Here is a 20,520-nt window from a genome sequence, read left to right as displayed (position 1 = left end):
TGCTTTCCAGGCTAATTCCGCCAACTGAATAGAGTATCCGCAATCGATCTTGGCAAGACCCAAGAAAACCCAAAAGATCTATACACCAAACTCCACAGCTGATAAGCCTTTCCACAATGTAATAACAAATGATTCACCGTCTCCCCATTACTACGGCACATGATACACCAGTTGACAAAATCCAACCCTCTACCCCTCAAATTATCACCTGTAAGGATCCTATCCCATACAACAGTCCACACAAAGAAGGAAACACGCCGGGGAGTTTTAACCTTCTAAATACCTTTCCAAGGAAAAATAATGGGCAAGGGGCTTCTCAGCTTATTGTAAAACGATTGAATATCAAAGTCCACATTCTTTGTCAACTTCTATCTCATACAATCTCCGTTCTCAGTAGGAGGTAGATTTGAGCCTAAGGTACGGAGAAAATCATCCACACCACCCATTTCCTAATCATTTGGTGTCTGAGTAAAATGAACACCCTAGCTTCTCCGCTCCTCTATCCCCAACCGTTCAAGAGAAGAGGCCACCGATGCCTCTTTATTGGATGCAATCCCATACACACTCGGAAAAGTCAATTGAAGTGGAGAATCCCTACACCATTAATCTGTCCAAAGCTTCACTCTATCCCCCACCCCTACCTCAATGTGAATATTCTTACTAAAGTCCTCCCATCCTATGCAGATACTTCTCCACAAGCCACACCCATGCACCCCTTTACCTTCCTTGGAAGTCCATCCCCTACCCCCCATTCTTCCCCAAACTTGAGAGCTACAACCCTTCTCCAAAGCCTTGTCTCCTCATTCCCAAACCGTCATAACCACTTCCCTAGTAAGGCTTTATTAAAAGTAGTTAATTTCCTTACTCCTAACCCATCATTTTTCAAAGGTGCACACACCTTGTCCCATCCCACCAAATGTAACTTAGAGTCCCCCCACAAGAAATCCTTTTGCAACCTCTCAATTTTATTGGCCACATGCATAGGGATGGTAAAAAGAGACAAATAATAAGTTGAGAGACTAGATAAAGTGCTTTTAAGCAACGTTAGTCTTCCACCTTTTGACAAATACATCTTCTAACCGGCCAACTTATGCTCAATTTTCTCCAAGATAGAATTCCAAACCGTAGGGGACTTGTGGGACGCCCCCAATGGCATACCAAGATAGGTCATAGGCGAAGACCCAATCCAGCATCCCAAAATTTCTATCAGGACATGGACATTAGGAACCTCCCCAATGGGGACCATCTCACTCTTCAGCGCATTAACCTTTAAACCTGTCACTGCCTGGAAACAAAGAAGAAGCATCTGAACAGGTAGAATCTACTCCTCATCAGCATCGCAAAACAAAATCGTATCATCCGCGAACAAAAGATGCGAGACACATACCCCTCCACCCTGTCTACCATCGACCCTTAAGCCTCGAAACAAATCAGCCCCTTTAGCTCTTTTCATCATCTTATGGAAGACCTCCATCATAACCAAAAACAATAAGGGGGATAGCAGGTCCCCTTGTCTCAATCCCCTCGAGCTCCCAAAAATCAGCTGGAGACCCATTAAACAAGACTGAGAATTAGGCTGTAGATATGCATGTGCGGATCCACCTACACCACCTCACCCCAAATCTCATTCTCTTCAACAAATCAAGAAGAGCTTCCCAGTTTACATGATCATAGGCTTTCTCAATATCTAATTTACAAATAACTCCCGAAATCTTACTCTTCACCCTACTATCAACACACTCATTAGCAATGAGAACTGAATCAAGTATTTGTCTACCATCCACAAAACTGTTCTGAGACTAAGATATCAGCTTATCCAAAACCTCTTTTGGTTGGTTTGCCAACATTTTAGCCAAAATCTTGTAAACACTCCCCACCAAACTAATAGGTCTAAAATCTCGAATATTGGAATCTCCATTCTTCTTAGGGATTAAGGCTATGAAAGTTGCATTAAGAGATTTTTCAAACTTACTGTGTTGATAAAACTCTTCAAACACGGCTAAGATATCTCTTTCCACAACTCCCTAACAATGGTGATAGAAAGCCAAAGAGAAACCATCAGGACCTGGTGCTTTATCTCCTTCCATCTCTTTGACAACTTGAAGAACCTCCTCTTGTTCAAACCTCCATTCAAGCCAGTCCCTCTCCAACCCCTCTATCTGATCAAACTCCAAACCTTCCACAAAAGGCCTCCACTCCTCTGTCTCCTTGTACAATTTTTTATAAAACTGTACAACTTGGTTTGCCATCTCGAATTCGTTCTCATAGATGACCCCATTCACCCCCAACATACTTATATGGTTATGCCTTCTCCGAGAATTGGCCATCTTGTGGAAAAATTTGGTATTGTTGTCTCCTTCCTTAATGCAAAGCATCCTCGATTTTTGTCTCCACGAGACTTCTTCCAATAAGATGGTTCTGTATTTGAGATCTCAACACAGCCCTCTCACCTAACTCCACTTCAGAAAGGTTGTGCTCCCCGTCCTTAACATCTACTAATTTCAAAGCCTCCTGTAATTCTTTTCTGACGCTCTACATTTCCAAACTCACTCTAGTTCCATGGAATAATATCTTTTTTTAATGCCTTCAGCTTCTTGGCAAGTACAAAACTGGGGGTATCTGAGAAAGAATATCGATTCCACCAAGAATGAATCCTATCTTTGAATCCATCTGACTTTAGCCACATGTTCTCGAACCTAAAAGGACTTTTCCCCCTTAAAATCCCTCTTGCCTCCACTAATATGGGGAAGTGGTTTGAAATTGGTCGAGGTAAAACCCGTTGGGTCACTGCCAGATAGTGATCCTCCCAATCATGAGAAACCAGAGCCCTATCTATCCTAGACATCGAAGGCTGATCCAAATCACTCGACCATGTATAATTCCCTCCTTCCAATGGCAAATCTATCAAGCTAAGCTCCTCAATGAACTTAGAAAAATTCTCCATAGCCGGGGTAAATCGTGACCCCCCAACTGTTCACTTGGGAACCGAACAATGTTGAAATCCCCTATGTAACACCATGGAACTTTTCAAAGTTGCTGAATTCCAATAAGCTCATCCCACATTTGCCCCTTCAAGTTATTATCATTCGGGCCATAAATTCTAGAACATGCTCAAATAAAACCATCCCCCAAACCCTGCCACCAAACTGATGCGGAAAATTAACCCACCATTACCTCCAACTTTTCTAAAACCCTCCTATCCCACATTATCAAAACCCCACCAGCTGTCTGATCCGCATCCAAGGCTACCCAGTCTACATAGGGACAACTCCACAAGTTGCAAATCAACTGTCTATCCATGCCTGCAAGCTTAGTTTCTTGAAGGCAAACTACATCACAATTCCATTCCCATAATAAATTTCTAACTACCAATTAGAGTCTCCCCAACAGTTTTCCTCTCTTGCCCACGTCTCTGTAGTCTTGGTAACAGAATTTCAATTGCTTCCTAATGTCTTAGCCATAGACAGATGTATGATGAGGCTTTGAGCTGGATAGGTCACTCTGAATTTCAGTAGTTAGAACCCAAACAAAATTGTGTTTAAGGAATGGACCATAGGAGCCTTTGTCATGGAGATGGTGTTTTATGTGTGAAGTTTAATTCAAATTTTCAAGATTACAGCCCCTATTGGTGCTTAACATTATTCATAAACCTGCAAAAAAAAAGAATAAATGTGTTCCAAATGGAGGATCATTGTAGCCGGTATTTGGTTGGTCTTCATGAGCATGACAGTTTATATGTAATTTGTAGATGTGTAGTGTTTTTTTGGAGCAAGTAAGAATTTTTATTAAATGGAATCAGGCAATACAACTAAGAAACAGAATACTAAACACTCTGCAGAGCATCAAGGTGCTTGGAACCTCAAAGAACACTTCCTAACTAACAGTAAAACCCTTTGCCACTGCAAAACTACTTGGGTTTCCTGTCAAGTATGGAGACAGGAATCCCCCAAGAGCAACAAAGCGCCCTATTCAAATCATAATTTCAAACTTCCCTCTTCAAGAAATCCGAGTTCTGACTTCCCATTTTTTGATGTGCATAATACTCTCCTCAGCTTTAGTCTGCCCTCCATTGATACTCAGGTTTCTTTGAGACATTAAGTGGTATACTGTAGCCTCCAAGAAATTTTGCACAGAGCAGCCCCAAATTCTTTCCTTCCAGTCTTTTTTAACCTCATTCAACAAGCTTCCCAACTTGTTTCTGGTTTGCAGAGCAACAGAGCTTCATGACCTCTTCTAATAGACAACCTGTGAAGGAACACTTAAAAATGGATGATTATGACTTTACAGAGATCTCCTACAGAAGAGACAAGTTGTATCTTCGAGTCTCCTCATTGAATCAGCCTATCTCTTGTAGTTACCCTATTCTTGAGTGCTAACAACATTATGAATGTGTGTCTAGGGATTTCCATGGAAAACCATACGAGTCTAGACCATTCAACTTCAGGAAGCTTAAACCTGAGAAGATTCTATGGCTCTGCACTAGAATATTTACTAGATTTTGAGGGAAGCCAAATAGGCTTGTCATGGTCGCCAAGTTCAATCAATAGCAGCTTACTTTGGATAGCCGCCAGTGCTTCAAATCTTACCAGCCTCCAGCACCAATTTTTTCCTCTTATCACTAGAAACCTTTGCTTCCAAGTTACTAGCTGCGTCATACACTACCCGGAAGCTGTACCTTGTATGGAGAACTCCATCTGGATGCCAGCAGTAGTCCAACCACAATGAAATAAAGCTTCCATACCCAATCTCAAATTTTAGAAAAGGCCTGACCTCATTTCTGAGTCTGATCATTTCACTCAATCCCCATGAGGACTCCTGCTCAGCTTTAACCAACTGGAAGCTTCTTCCTTTTATGTCTGAACTGTTTGTTTCATTTCTTGGATTTCTTCTTTTCCATGTGTTGTAAGGATGTTGCTCTCTCTGTCCTTTGTTCTGATTTCAGTCTGTATTAAAAGCCATTGCCATTATAATTGTTTGTTTTTTCGATGTTTCTGTAAACTTTTAATGAAACCTTGTTATGCATGAACCTTGATTCTAAAGTGTGAGTAAAGGAGAAGGCTGGTTTTGCATATTTTTATATTACAGTTAGGATTCCTGCATTAATTTCTTTCAATTATGGCATCAGCAGAAATTTTAATGGGATAATAAATATTACTTAAAGGTCCTATAATGTCTTTATTCTATGCTTATTCTTAGAATTTTGGCTCAGGCTGGTTGGGATGTTCTTCAACTTGAGGTCGCACAGTACATAAATAGTGACGTTCATGTTCCATTAGCAATGCAAGCTTCCAGGCCATTAGGTGGCTTTTTTCAGCGCCTAAAGGGGAAGCAGGGGCGATTTCGTGGGAATTTGTCAGGGAAGCGTGTCGAATATACTGGCAGGACTGTTATATCACCTGACCCGAATCTGAAAATTACCGAGGTAAGGCATTGTACCCGAACTTGAACAACTTTTCTGCAGTTTTTGTGCCTGTTGTTGATTTGTTTCTTTAATGTGTGCGTTGGGTTTAGGTTGCAATCCCCATCCAAATGGCTCGAATCTTATCTTATCCTGAACGTGTTTCTCACCACAATATAGAGAAGTTGAGGCAACGTGTCAGTAATGGCCGCGATAAATACCCTGGCGCACAAGTGGTCATAAATGCTGATGGGAGTAAGAGGCAAGGCTTATAATTGTTCTTGTTTTCTTATAAGCAAATACTTGAGGTAATGATGGGGATTTACTATTTGGTGCTGCAGGATCCCAGTTTATGGTGCTAAAAAGCAAATTGCTGATGCACTGAGATATGGTGATATAGTTCACCGTCATTTAGAAGATGGGGACATTGTCCTTTTCAACAGACAGCCAAGCTTGCATCGAATGTCCATCATGTGTCATAGGGTGATTAAATTAAATATAGGGTTTGTGACATTGTGCAACAAATACTTTTATTTTACTATCTGATTACATTTTATCATTTTGCATGCAGGCAAGAGTTATGCCTTGGAGAACATTGAGATTCAATGAATCTGTGTGCAATCCTTATAATGCTGATTTTGATGGTGATGAGATGAATATGCATGTCCCACAAACAGAGGAGGCTCGAACAGAAGCTGTTATGTTGATGGGGGTAAAATTCTTGTCATATAGATTTGTGGGACTGTGTACCCATCATGTTTTGGATCCAAATTCTGTGATGTGTTTGATGCCATCCAGTGATTTTAGAATTGATCTCTCATATATTGGATGGTAAAGTGAAAGATTATGCATGCCAAATCATAATTTGTCTTAAAATGATCCTTAGTCACTGTTGAAAGGGACATTGATAGATAAATATGACATGTCTTGAAGCCATGAGTTTTACTGAAGTAATGAAGAAGATGATGGTGGTAGTTTTATTTACATGCCTAATACAACACTGAGTGACTGAACAGTTCAATTTGAATTAGGGATGTTGTATAGTATACGTGGTCTTTAACTACTGCTGTATCTGATCATGTATTACCATTACATATATACACGACAACAATCAAGCTTTAGTCTCAAAACTCTGAAGTTGACTATGGATCCTCAATGGACTAATCATGGTCAGCCACGTATTCTTATTCACCATTCTATCCTATCCAATATCACATTCATTGTCACCTCCTTAATTGACATGTCTTTTTTTTTTGCTACTTATAGTAATTTAATTTTAGGTCTTCCTCCTTTTTTTGTTCCTTCAACTTGAGTCAACTTACTTGCTCACTCACTCTATTGGTAATTACATTGGCACTCTGTGAGTCTTTAATGCAAGACCTCACCCGTCATCTTGCGCCTACAAGTTACAAGGATAGGAGATGCTATTTGAGTTGGAGCTTATTGGCATTATATATTAATGTAGGGTTAAGAAACTCAAAGCCACTATCTACTATTCTTTTTTAGTAAGTGCATACTTCATTAAGGGCAAAGGGGTGTAACCCATGTACACAAGATGTATACAAACACTGATATTAAGCTCTAAAAGTCATCTGTCAAGCATCTTACTAAAATTGGCAAAAGAGAATAGACCTGAAGCCTTATACAATTAGATAAAGATTTGAGGAATAAACATATTAGGTCAGAAATTTGCATTTATGAAAGGGGCTGTTTTCTCATGTTGAACTTGTTTTTCTAGTTTATGCATCTTGTTCTTTTGTAATAGTTTGTGTTTTTCAGGTGCAAAACAATTTATGTACACCAAAAAATGGAGAGATTTTGGTTGCTTCCACTCAAGATTTTCTAACGTCTTCTTTTCTCATAACAAGGAAGGACACGTTTTATGACCGTGCAGCTTTTTCTCTTATGTGTTCTTATATGGTGGATGGCATGGATCCTGTTGATTTGCCAACTCCTGCAATACTTAAGGTTTGTGCGTATTATATTTCTGCTGTATTGAAGTGATACATATACAAAAATATACACACGTTACAATCCCAAAGTCTCTTCCCTCCCCCCCGCCCCCCTTCCCGGCCCAATCTGCTTTACTCTGTGTTTGAATCTCATATCCAGTCTAAAAGGCAGGTTTGTTATTTACATTTTTAGTGTTTTTATTTTTATTTTTGTATAGATTCTTATATGCTTTGTTCTTCTTCTTTCTACTTGTATCCTTAATTGATTGAAATTATAACTATATGTAAGAAAAATATTCCATAGGAAACATTTTTGATGTATACACATTGCACTTACTCATGTGGAAATTATATTCCATAGCAGTTTGCAAAATATTGTAAATCTTCACTCCCCTCAGCAGCTATTGAAGAGATACTACACTTATTCTTTTTGCCATGGAATTGCAGATTGCTGGTCCTGCACCTATTTGATATTACCTTTGAGACAATATTTAGTATTTTTCTTGTTGACAACCTTCCTGAACTGAAAGCAATGTCTTCATTGTGTTCTATGATGATGTTGTTCTGTTTGATCTCTGAGATTTTTTGTTTGATGTTGAGAGAGTATGTCTATAGTGGCATGGTTAGTCTTCTTCTGGTGGTGGAATAACAGTCATGTATAATGTTGGGACTTTGGAAAAGAAGTTGTAAGAATAATGGTTAAATGATTAATTTTCATCATTTCCTAACAACTTATGCTTTTGGGATAAGTGGTAGTTTATCATGGTATAAGAGTAGTTGTTTTGAGTGCAAACACAGTCCCCACTCTACCTCCCATTTAAAACTAAAAAATTCCACGTGTTGGGCCCCTCTCATTGAGGGGGCGTTGGGGCCCACATGTGAGTGGGAGCCTAGAATAATGATTAAGTGAATAAATTCTTCGATTCCATAAAATTTAAGCTTTTATGACTGGTGATAGTTTATCAAAGGTTATTTGAGAAAGGAAATGGATGTCTTATGGGAATAGCAGGTTTCTTTTTTCCATCATTGATTCAAGTGTAATTGTTCTGCAGCCAATAGAGCTTTGGACTGGCAAGCAATTATTTAGTGTTTTAGTGAGGCCACATGCAAATGTGAGAGTCTATGTAAATCTTACTGTAAAGGAGAAAAGCTACACCAAGCCTAATAAAGAAGGAGAAAGAGAAAAAGAAGCCATGTGCCCTAATGATGGGTTTGTCTACTTCCGTAATAGTGAGCTATTATCTGGACAGCTTGGGAAAGCCACTTTAGGTCAGTTATTATCATGACTTGTGGATTCCAGATTTTATTCTTCCTCTCAACTAGTATCACTATTTTTTTTTTGTTGAAATTCATTTTCCAGATTTTTTCAGTCTTCAAACAGTATCTTTGGTTGTTGTCAAAACCTGATTTCTTGTTTGAGTGGAATATTTAAGGTTTTTAAAATGTATTCAGAAATCAGTTGATATTTACTTTGTCTTAACTGGCGCACTGAAACTGGCTGCAGTTGCAAAATGGATTTTTTTTTTAATAATCAGGAAATTTGCTTTTTGTGGAGTACACTAGGCAAGGGTATTCTGATTTTTTCCATTTTCTAAACAAAAAAGCAGCAGTTGAAACTGGCTGCAGTTACAACTTTTTTCCAAGTTGTATAGTTGTACATTTGTCTTTTCTGCAAATGTGAGTTGAGTTGGATACTATTTTCTTCTTCCATTAGTGCTTTTTATAAACTTATTTTGAGATTGTTGGTTTTGTTGCGGGGCCAAGTTTCTTGAGCTTTGCCCTCTTTTTTGGGTATCTGAATGAGACTTTTTGGCCTCTGTTGTGAGCAATATCATAAACGTTAATTTTTTAATTTCTTTTAGCTTGGATTTGTTTTTGTTTAGTCAATGTGTATGCTCTTATATACATAATATAACTTCATTCCAGGAAATGGAAATAAGGATGGACTTTTCTCTGTTCTTCTTAGAGACTACAAAGCACATGCTGCTGCTACATGCATGAATCGTCTAGCTAAATTGAGGTACTTGTCTAGCACAAGTTTTTTATTTTTATTTTTTTTATAATTAAGTTCCTGTTAGTCCATCTTGGTTGGTGTTTAATATAATTTGATCCATATTTATTAAATATGCTATGGTTTAAGCTTTTTAAGTGCATATCTGGATCCTTACTTTTCCATGTTCTTTGGAACGTAATACACGCACATTTGAGAATATTGTGTGCACTCAAGAAAAATTGCAATCTGTCCATTTTGCTGGTGTTTAATATAATTTGATCCATATTTATTAAATATGCTATGGCTTAAGCTTTAAGTGCATATCTATATCCTTACTTTTCTATGTTCGTTGGTACGTAATAAACACGCCTTTAAGAATATTGTGTGCACTCAAGAGGAATTGCAATCCGTGCTTATTCGTACTTTGTTTGATTGGCCTAGAGAGTGTGGGGTTTTACACGTTGTAATTCTTAGAGTTCCATGACTCTTTCCTTTCTGCCTGATTTTTGAATTTTTTTTACATATTGTCTTCATCATCGTGAGCATGAGGTGAATTTTCACATTAATAAAACTTTATTACTTAACAATAAATAAAGTTAATGATATTTTACATTATTGTTTGGTGACATGGATTCTGTTTGACTTAATTTGATTTAAAAAAAAAAAAAACTTTATAGTGATTTATTCCGACAGGGATTTAACTTGTATGCTGAATTATATGTATCTTGATTTAAGCCTCTTATCATCTATATATATTTTTTTTGATAAGTAATAGAATTTTATTAATATAAAAAAGAAATGAATCCCCCAAAGTATACAAGATGTATATGAATGGGGACAATACAATCAACTCCTCAAGTTACAAATATCAATCAAATCATAAATTGAAGATAAAGAAACACAACTCATAGTGGACATCCAAATCCAATGCTACAGAGTTCTTAAAAAGAACAATATCCGGCATGCTTCTTTCGATGTCCTCAAAGTTTCAAGCATTCCTCTCTCTCCAAAACATGACATCACACAATGAGGAGAGGCTTTTTGAATAATACCATCTCTACGATTTCCAAATTGCCCTTGCGACTTCGGTGTGACCCAATACACTCCGAACAACCCTAACACCATAGACCATAAATTCAAAGCAATAGTACAGTGAAGCAATAAGTGATCCATTGTTTCTTTGTTACATTTACACATATTACACCAATCCAAAACCCCAATGCCCCCTCTTACACAAAGTGTCAATAGTCAATATTTTTCCTAGGGCTGCTGTCCAGGAGAAGAAAGCTACTGTAGGCGGGATCTTTACCTTCCAAATGCTCTTCCATGTGAAAGACATGTCACTGGGAGAGTTCAAAGCACGATAATACCTACTCATTGTAAATCCTTTACTCTTATCAAGTTTCCAAACCATCTTGTCATGCCCAGCTCTAGTTAGTGGAATAGAATAAATCATCTCTAAGAAATTTGACGATGACTCCAATTCCCAATCCTGGACAGGTCTTATAAAATGCATGTCCCATTGAAGAACACCATTAGAAATTTTCATAAGATCTGCCACTGCAATCCTTTTGTCCTGGCTGATACCATATTGTTTTGGAAAGACCAATTTCAATCTTTCATGCCGATGCATTATGTTTCTCTGTCTCTGTCTGTTCACCTCTCTCTAATTTTCCATTCTTGTTAGGTGCTATCTTTATTTAGTTCGAAGTATGGCTTGTCTCCTAATGTTCTCTGCTTGTTTTATGATAATTTTCTGCTTGCGGCTTCTACATAGCAAACCTAGCATTTGATTTTGTTGGCGAATAATGCTAGTACCACAATAAAACCCACAACTTTGCCACAGCTTGCCCACGTGGTGAGCTGTGAGTGGTGGAGTAAAAATAGTGTCCACAACTCCATCTCTCACAGCTCGCCATGTGGGCAAGTTGTGGGTTTTGATGTGATACTATTCTTTGTTGGCTAGTTGTGTTTGAGATCGTTTGAAATCTTGTATCTCATTATAGCATGGTAGTAAATGTTTGTCATCTCTCTCCCTCTATTGATACATTTTTTGATGTGCTTTATGGGATAATTTAGTTCACTAATAAGGTCAATGCTGATTATGTAGTCAAGACATAGCAGACATATTGTTTGTTTATTTCTTATGGTGTTTTTTTTTTTTATGAAGTGGATAAAGGCTTCTCAAATGGTGTACAGTGACTATCTATGAATAATGTTCATATATATCTGTAAAAATTTAAGGGGGGGGGGGACCAACATCATTCCAAAAGCTTTTGTTTGAACAAATTGGATCAACAAGTGACGCTTAGTTGAATAATCTCCTCTGTCAATGGTCCAAGCAATGGAGTTGTTATATAATTAGTTGTACTCTTATGCTTCCATCCTGCAACTGCATAAGTTCCAATGAAGTTAGTGGGAAAGTCCACCTATGTGGGACAATCTTGAGACCTTTGAGCTTATGGGATGTCTTGCAAAAGAAAGTGGGTGGAAACTGATTATGAGATTTTATGGAAGAGAAGTTGATAGTTGTGGGGAATTTTCTGACTGACTGAAATTGATGTTTCACATTGCAATTTTAGTTTTCAGTTTGTTAGAGTAAGACAAATTTGTAGAATTGGAGACAGAATGGATTTGGGTGAATTATGTTAAGTGAAGAGAAATCTTGGAAGCTGTGAACAGTGATGTGAAGGGTAATAAGTTGAAATTTTTGGTTCTTATGATTGAATTGTGTGATTGAGGAAAGGGTTCGGCTTGGTAAAGTATGATTTTTAAAATTTTGAAAGGTATCTAGGTATGGTAATGGTTTGAATTTGTTCTCTTCTTTTTAATTAAAAAATTGTTCCAGAAAATACAAAAATGTTAAATAAGGAAAAGAAACCCTCTTATTACACGAGCTAAAGTGAATCTTCAAACCATAACTATCAAATCTGTGGGATTTACTCCATAAGGGGGGGCTACAACCCTATAAGGAACTAGGGGAGTCTAATAAAAGCTGTTTTTGTAATTCATAAAGATGAGGAGAATGTTTCCTGTTGAATTATACTATTGGTGTAGTGTGGATGAAGTTTGATTTTAAAATTCACTTAAGGTTGAAGGTTGATTTTAATCAAACTGCTAAGGCAAACTACATAAAATGAGAATGCCAAGATGGAAAGGATGGCATTATATGTTTAAGGTGGGGTTGGCACTTATTAATGAAAAAGTTGGGGAAGAATTGCCTAAAATGATTTTGCCTTTTGCATTGGGAGTCAGATGATGAAAAGTTATAATTTAAGTTATTTATTACTTTTTTTGGGGGTGAGGGGAGGGGGGTGGGGTGGGGTGGGGATATTTGTTATATATAATATAAGTTGAAAGAGCGAAAGACGTGGAGGGAAATCTAGAATAGTGAGGGTTGAACTAGTGAAGGATGTGATGAACAAGGATGTGTTGTAGTTATGACCTCTAAAATGCACTTTGAAGAGAATAAAACAAAATGCAACTACAGGATGTGAACAACCACCTTGGGCACTCAATCTATTCCAGAAAGTTTGCTGATATTTTTATCCCTGAATCCTATTTCCTGGGGAACTTTGTATAATAACTGCAGTTGAATATGTGTTAGTTACTGTTGTATTTGTAGAATGTCTGTAAATGCAATTTACTTAAAATGGTCTATGGGGATATGTGATGCTCATTTTTGATGATATAACATCTGGATCCAATGAAATGTAGATTCAACAGTTTCATGTGAATAATTGTGTAAAGTACCTTGGGTGCAGTGCGCGGTGGATAGGTAACCATGGGTTCTCAATTGGGATTGATGATGTCCAACCAAGTAAATATTTGAATGAAAGGAGACTGGAAACAATCTTTAGAGGTTATCAAGGTTGCCATGAGAAAATAAAGTCTTACAATGAAGGAAAGCTACCGCCTGAAACCGGATGTGATGCTGCTCAAACACTAGAGGCTGAGATAACTAGAATTTTAAATAATATTCGAGATGAAACTGGCAAGGTAAAGTTCTAAAATTATTTTATTTTTTTAATTATGATGAATTTCCTACTTGTATTTGTTTAAGGATTGCTCTAAGGAATGCTAATTATAAATATTCAAGTATTGCTATCGTATGTTTCTGATAACAAGTGTTGGAGAAGTTTGTTGTTTGAAAGGCTTCCCTTGCCATCAGCATTTGAAGTTCATTAAAATAATTTACAGGAGCAACTATATATATATGTTGTATTTTTTTTTTTGTTAGGTCTGCATGAAAGAATTACATTGGAGAAATAGTCCTTTGATTATGTCCCAGTGTGGTTCCAAAGGATCTCCTATCAACATCAGCCAAATGATTGCTTGTGTTGGCCAGCAATCAGTCGGGGGTCGTCGTGCTCCTAATGGATTCATAGATCGGAGCCTTCCTCATTTCCCTAGAAAAGCAAAAACACCTGCAGTAAGTTTTGCCGGACTTTATCATGAATGTCTTAATTATGCAAGAGCTTGCTATGTTCTTATCCTAGTTTTTCTTTGGGATCTCGTACCCCAATCAGTAAGTTTTGCAGCTCTTTATCATGAATGGTTTTTGAAGGTATCTCTATGATTATGGATGAGCAGTGAATGATTAGTAACAAGGGCAGTTTATGACAAAAAATAAAAATAAATTAATAGGATTTGCAGATCTATAATACATTGGCAATGACATAGTATTTTGCATTGATTTTTTTTTTTTATCACCACCTATACTGTGTAGGTGGCTGTATTTTTTATGTGACAAGGTCGTTTATTCTAAAATGACATGCCTATAGACTGGCTTATTTATGTTTAGATTTGTGAGGGGCTGGCTGGCCTTTATTCATTGGTTTCGATGGGAATGAGAAAAAAAATTTAAGAATGAAAAAAAATAGAAGGACTGATATGAAACCTTTTAAGAGAACAAAAATATCACCGCTATTATACCCCACATTTAGCAAATTGTTTTCTTTCCGTGATATCCTTGGCTCCTAGCATTAAGGAAAGTTCAAAGATATTAAATTCCTTGTATTAATGAAGGTACATCTGAAATAAGATATGCTCCGCCACTTTTAATGTCTACCCTTGCCATCATGGCTGCCAAATCATTGCTATTTGTGCCATAGATGCTGTTAGAGAAATAGAAAGATGTTATTATGAGTTGTACTTTTGTGTTGTATGGGTGTTACTCTTTTGGAAGGGTTGGGAAGTTTTTAAGAAGTTTCTAGTGATGATGTGTCCCTGACCAGCTGTCCCATACAAGAATATTTGTTGTCCTATTGTAACCACCCTTTCCTATCTAAGAAATGAATGGTAAAAGGGCTTATCATCAAGAATTCCCAGCGCCTCCTTACTGTAAATATCATTTTTATTGTTTTCTTACCTTTTCAAAATGTTATCAGGGCAACATATTTGAATTCCTAACATTCTTGTCTTTGGTCCTTGTCCATTTCAGTTTTTTTCTTTGAGCCTCAATGATTACCTTGATTAGCTTTAGTGGTTTTGGTTTGAAGATTTACTATTTTGATGATGTTGGAAGGTGATTGAACATGTTGGAACACTGTCTTCTTCATTCACCGTTATCAAAGTTGATGTTTTTCACTGTTTGATTGGAGCGTTTGGATGTTGGCTTGGTGGTTTGTTTGGCATGGTTTGGTGGATTTCCAAAGCGATTAGGTGTTTCCGGCTATTGCCTTGACAATTCTGACTTTGTCACGATGGTTTACTGGTGGTTCTTGAAGGAAACTATTGCAAGTTTGAGTGGCTCTAACTTGGTGATAAGTTATGTCGATCTAGGCGTTTTCAGAAGATTCTGAGTACGACCAGTGAAGTTGTCAGCTGGAGAAGACAGGGAAGACCCGTGTTTGGTTCACAGTGCGGGTTGTTCCTTATTTTGGATAAGAATAGCTAAATCCTGGTAGGGATACCTAGAGTTTGGCAGAGTTGGCCATTTGGTATTTTTGGATCTCAACAATTGTGTGTCCCTTATCTTGGCAAGGAAAGTTTGGGCGGCCTTGGAATAGTGTCATTTGGATGGTTGTCCCTCATTGTTTGATGTGGTGCATTTGGTGGGAGAGGAATAACTGGCATTTTGAGGATTCAGAAAAAACAGTTTCAAACCTTAAACTCTTCTTTTTTTAAGATTCTTTTGGACTGGGTTGCAGTGTTAGTTCGAAGTTTCAGTTTACTTCTTCGGCTTCTCCCATGTACAAGAATAGTGCTTTAATGAATTTTCATTATTATATATATATTTTTTAAAAATCTTATGCACCTTTGATCTTTTTCATAACACAAAAACTAATATGGCAAATGAATGCTAACTCAAATCACTCTTTTTCCCTTCATATAATGAGATGGAGAGTGAGGTCACGAGTTCAAGACTCACTAGGTGTGTAACCTTACCTATAAAACAAAATAAGAAGAAAAAGACTCATTTGATGCACCTCTATTTTCAATTTTCTTTTGGTAAGTGCACATCTATCTTTCATGGGTTTTTTTTAATTAAAACATGGGTTGCCCTCCATTGTTTGATGTGGTGTATTTGGAGGGAAGGAAATAATAGGAGCTTTGAAGATGCAGAGTGAACTATGCCTGATCTCGAGTTTTATTCTTCTGTAGAACTTTATTGGATTGGTTGTCAATTTTGTGGTGTCATTCTTTATATTCAATTGTTGATTTGATAGATTTATGTAATTTACGTGATTGATTGTATGGTCCCCATATACTCCCTCTATATTGGGGTGACTTTTATTTATTTTTATATCAATCAAGCTTTATTACTTTAAAAAATAAAGGATTTAATTTTTGTTGTTGTTATGGCTCCAAGGAGCATTAGCATATAGTTGTACAAATCTTGTGGTTAATTGGGTAATGCATTTTGAGAAGACGTATGATGATTTGTTTAATGATTGAAACCTACTCCAAAAATTATCTAAATCCCCATTTCTTTGTCGAGTTAGTTAATTAAAGTATATATTTAAATTATTGAATATTAGGATAACACGGATATAGATTCGTTATATTGTTTTACTTCTTCATCTAATTTGCAAATTATGTGTATTGAAGCATTTAGAGACCTTTTGTTATCTTTGATGCAGGCCAAAGGCTTTGTTGCTAATTCTTTCTATAGTGGTTTGACAGCCACTGAATTTTTTTTCCATACAATGGGAGGACGAGAAGGCCTTGTGGATACGGCGGTATAACTATTCTACCTAGCTTTCCAATTATGATTAATTGTGGAAATTTAGACATATATGTTGTGTTTTTACCAATTTTCCTAACTGCATGATATGGCTTTATTAGAAACTTTGTGGAACTTTTTACTCTGAAGATAATCAAAACAATAAGCTTTTGTTATTCTTTTGCTATGAAGAAGTACCATGAGTTGCATCACTCTCATGAGTGTGAAAGGAGTTCTCAACTTGTGGCTAGGTTGTTCTCTCACTGATATTACTTTGAGATAGCATATAAGCATCATGTGTGAAAAATTACTGATTATTAGTATTATGCATGTGTGATGCACGGTTTAATCTAAAATCATATGTAAATAAAAAAATATATTTTTAATATAAAATATGTGATATATTATAATTTTTTTTTCCTTGTACAAAATCATATGTAAAAGGAAAAAATTATTTTATGTTAATTTATCCTGTTTTTATCCTCAAAATACAGATTAAAACTATCCAAAGCTTATCCTCAAAAGCTAATAAGGATAATTCAATTAAAAAAATGATAAGTAGAAAAGAGACATGTTAAAAAACTGTAAACAAGTAAAAGTTATTAAGTTAATATTGTAAAAAAAAAAGTTATTAAGTTAATAGCAAAAGTTGCAGTACACATGGAAATCAGTTATGATATTCACTTGGCGCAATCACGACTTTTAAGGCCAAACTTCTATTATATTAGTATGTTATATCATATGATTAAGGACAAAAAGTTGGTGATTTTTCAAAAAAAAAAAAATGAAGGTGATCCTTTAAAATGTTCTATTAGAATTCTACTTATATAAAAGTTATGTAATTCATAATAGACTTGGACGGTTAGTAATTGAATATATTGCAAAATGTGAAAAAAAACAATAATAACAAAAAACAAATTTATGATGGTAAATTTTACCAATGAAAGGGCAATAAATGTGATTAGAACAAAGAGATAATGTACCTTAAGGATATGTTTTATAGGTAATTAAGTTGTATCCATTATCCATTGACTTTTTTTTTAATTGAGAATTATTTCCTTTTTAGAAGTCTTTTAGTTGTAGGACTACAATAATAGTAAAAAATTGTAGTTCACTTGAAAATGAGTTAGGATATCCATTTGATGAATTAAAACTAATTTTAAATTTTATTTTAATTTTTTGTTGTTGAAATTTTTGGTAATAGAATTTTAAATTTATTGAAACTTAGATAATGGACTTTGCCTATATTAAACTATCCTTGAAAAAATTCAAGGAAATATATCCTAACAATTAATTTTAAAAAACTATTGTAATAATTAATGAGAGTGTAGCCACTTGTCATGGTGAAGAAATAGCCACTTGGTGCAATCACGGCTTCTAGGACCCAAATTTTATTATATAGTATATGATATGATTTTTTATATGATATGATTTTCCAATGGCTGATCAGCCACAAGCAGGTGAACTCGTATACCTCTTAAAGACATAATCAACCTCTTCCAAAAACGAGAGGGAGAAAACCCAAATTGGGAAAAGCTATCTTCTACCTACCCTATCCCTATTAATAATTTATTCAATTACTACCCTTTTTTTTCTGTGTCTTTTATCTTTTAAAAGTTTCTGTTAATTGCTTTGGAATTTTTTACTACAAACAATGAGAACAAGACAGATCTATGCATTCCTTGCAAGACTCCTGCTCCCTCCTGCGACCCATTAGAAAAGTCCATAGACATGCAGAGTTGCCATCCATGTTCAATCGATTCTTTGTGCATAAAAATTACCATTAAGGAAAAAATTGGAGTCTCCAAAGGCAAAAATTTGAGCTGAACTTGACCAAATCAACAAATTACCACTGCCAGGTTTTTGATGGGAAACTTATTTCTTGGTGTGGGGGTAGGGATGGTGACGGGGTAGGTTAAATATGGAGAGGGCTATCTTCCATAGTTGGCCATAGCAATGAGTGGCCTCTAGGGTTGAGGAGAGGAGGAAAAAAGGGGGGGTGGGGGGAGTTCCCCAAGACTTGACACCTAGGAAGCACAGACGCTAATATGGGTACAGGTACGACACGGTGACGTGAACAATTTTTGTAATAATAACATGACACGGTGGGTACAATACCGGTATGACACCAGTAAAACATGGGTACGACACTCCAAATGAAGTGTTTGTGCTTCCTATGTTGACACTATTGCTGCTACCTTATGCTTTGGGGTGGGTTTCTGAGTCAAATCAACCAGAAGACAAGTCATCTTTGGGCTTTAAAACCATTATATTGCTTTGATTATTGCAGGTAAAAACGGCTGACACTGGATACATGTCACGAAGATTGATAAAAGCACTTGAGGACCTATCTATCCATTATGATGATACAGTACGGAGTGCAAGTGGATGTGTAGTTCAATTTCGTTATGGAGATGATGGCATGGATCCTGTACATATGGAAGGAAAAAATGGAGCTCCTTTGAATTTTGACCGATTGTTTTTGAAATCCAAGGTTTGACACCCTGCCTTTGTCATGATTGTGAAATTTGTGTGATCTTCTTGGAGATGAGTTGATAGCATTCATTTACAGGCTACATGTCCTGCTGGAGGGAATGCATGTCTTTCTCCTTCTGAAGTGTCTGAAAGAGTGGAAAGCAGGCTTTCAGAGGATGATATGACTCCTGAGGGTGGTTGTTCTGTGGCATTTAAAAATTCTTTCAAGTGTTTCTTGGATGAATATGTAAAATCTCTAACAAAAACAAGGGAGACATTGGAATCAGTTGAAAGTCTTGCTGGAGAGGAAAATTCAGAAATTCGGGAAAGAATTGTCAAAAATATATCTGGAGTTACCCCTAAACAGCTAGAGGTACTAAATGTTATTTTCTTAATAGTTTGCTTGCAGATGTCCTTTTTTTAAGCCTTTTTAATGGAAAAAATTGAAAATTGAAAATTGAAAATCTTATTGACTGCCAATGCTTCACTCATTAAATTTGAAGTTCGAAATTTCGAATGTTATAGGCCTGCTTCTGATCATGCTTGTCATTTTCACATATTGATGTATGTAACACTGTTTGGTTGTAGCTAGGCGAAAAGAAGAGAAAGGGAACAGTAAGGAATTGGAAAGAAAATAATTTTCTTTAGGTGTGTTTGGATGTAGGGAGGAAAGGATAGAAGAAAAGAGTAGTATATATATTTCCTTTGTTTGCTTCCAAAGGGAAGGGAAAGGGACCGTATATGTTTTTATCTTTATGCCCTTATATTTAATTTTGACATTTTTCTCTACTTTTATTGTGTAGTTTGCATGAATTATAAAAATAAAAATTATGTGCTTTTTTTGTGTTCATTGGACCATTGTGGTCAAGGGCGAGCCAGGCGTCCGCCTAGGCGAACCTTAAAGGCTCTAAGGTGAGGTGCTCACTTTAGAGCCTAGGCAAGCAAGACGATTGCCTTAAGCCATGAAAAAGGCGCTAAGGCGAGACCATGATATACTAGTTGTTTACATAGTTTTTGGTATTGTAAAGTCCACAAAGCTTCACTTCCCTCCCATTCCCTCGTCATGGGCATGTAAGTCATTTTAGACTTATATGTGTTGAAAAGCTTTTTTAAACTTGAAAACTAATGGTTTTCTCCTCCTTTGTGGCTATTCTATACTTTGTATGCAGTAGAGTTGCACTCTCTTCTTCTTCTCTTCTTTTTTTTTTTTTCCTGGTATAGATCTTTTACAGTGATGCCCCCCCCCCCCCCCCCCCAAAAAAAAAAAGATGTAAGACAGGTGCATCTAATACAATTTTCTCTCTTACCCATGCTTTAGGTTTTCTTGAATACCTGCATCTCTCGTTATCATTTAAAAAAAATAGAAGCTGGAACTGCAATTGGAGCAATTGGAGCTCAAAGTATTGGAGAGCCAGGGACGCAGATGACACTTAAAACTTTTCACTTTGCTGGAGTTGCAAGCATGAGTATCCTTGATTGATTAATATTCTGTCGGAATGTTTAAATATACTCTAGTTAAAATTTCCCATGGCAT

The 20,520-nt window shown here is 36.5% G+C and overlaps 1 protein-coding gene across 2 annotated transcripts in view; it reads left to right on the top strand.

Annotated features, from left to right (window-relative positions):
* Positions 1–20,520, top strand: part of LOC142625598 (DNA-directed RNA polymerase III subunit 1) — a 45,144-nt gene that overhangs the window by 13,135 nt on the left and 11,489 nt on the right. For both annotated transcript variants that reach the window (XM_075799247.1, XM_075799248.1), the window contains exons 8-20: positions 5,210–5,422; positions 5,512–5,660; positions 5,740–5,881; positions 5,970–6,110; positions 7,178–7,366; positions 8,403–8,619; positions 9,277–9,370; positions 13,108–13,342; positions 13,584–13,775; positions 16,429–16,527; positions 18,802–19,005; positions 19,084–19,359; positions 20,305–20,452. In XM_075799247.1, coding sequence (XP_075655362.1) covers positions 5,210–5,422; positions 5,512–5,660; positions 5,740–5,881; positions 5,970–6,110; positions 7,178–7,366; positions 8,403–8,619; positions 9,277–9,370; positions 13,108–13,342; positions 13,584–13,775; positions 16,429–16,527; positions 18,802–19,005; positions 19,084–19,359; positions 20,305–20,452 — 2,299 coding nt within the window. The remainder of the gene's footprint in view (positions 1–5,209; positions 5,423–5,511; positions 5,661–5,739; positions 5,882–5,969; positions 6,111–7,177; positions 7,367–8,402; positions 8,620–9,276; positions 9,371–13,107; positions 13,343–13,583; positions 13,776–16,428; positions 16,528–18,801; positions 19,006–19,083; positions 19,360–20,304; positions 20,453–20,520) is intronic.

Source organism: Castanea sativa, chromosome 2 (assembly GCF_040712315.1).
Source record: "Castanea sativa cultivar Marrone di Chiusa Pesio chromosome 2, ASM4071231v1".
Lineage (NCBI taxonomy): Eukaryota > Viridiplantae > Streptophyta > Magnoliopsida > Fagales > Fagaceae > Castanea > Castanea sativa.
This window is presented reverse-complemented; position numbering and strand designations above follow the sequence as displayed.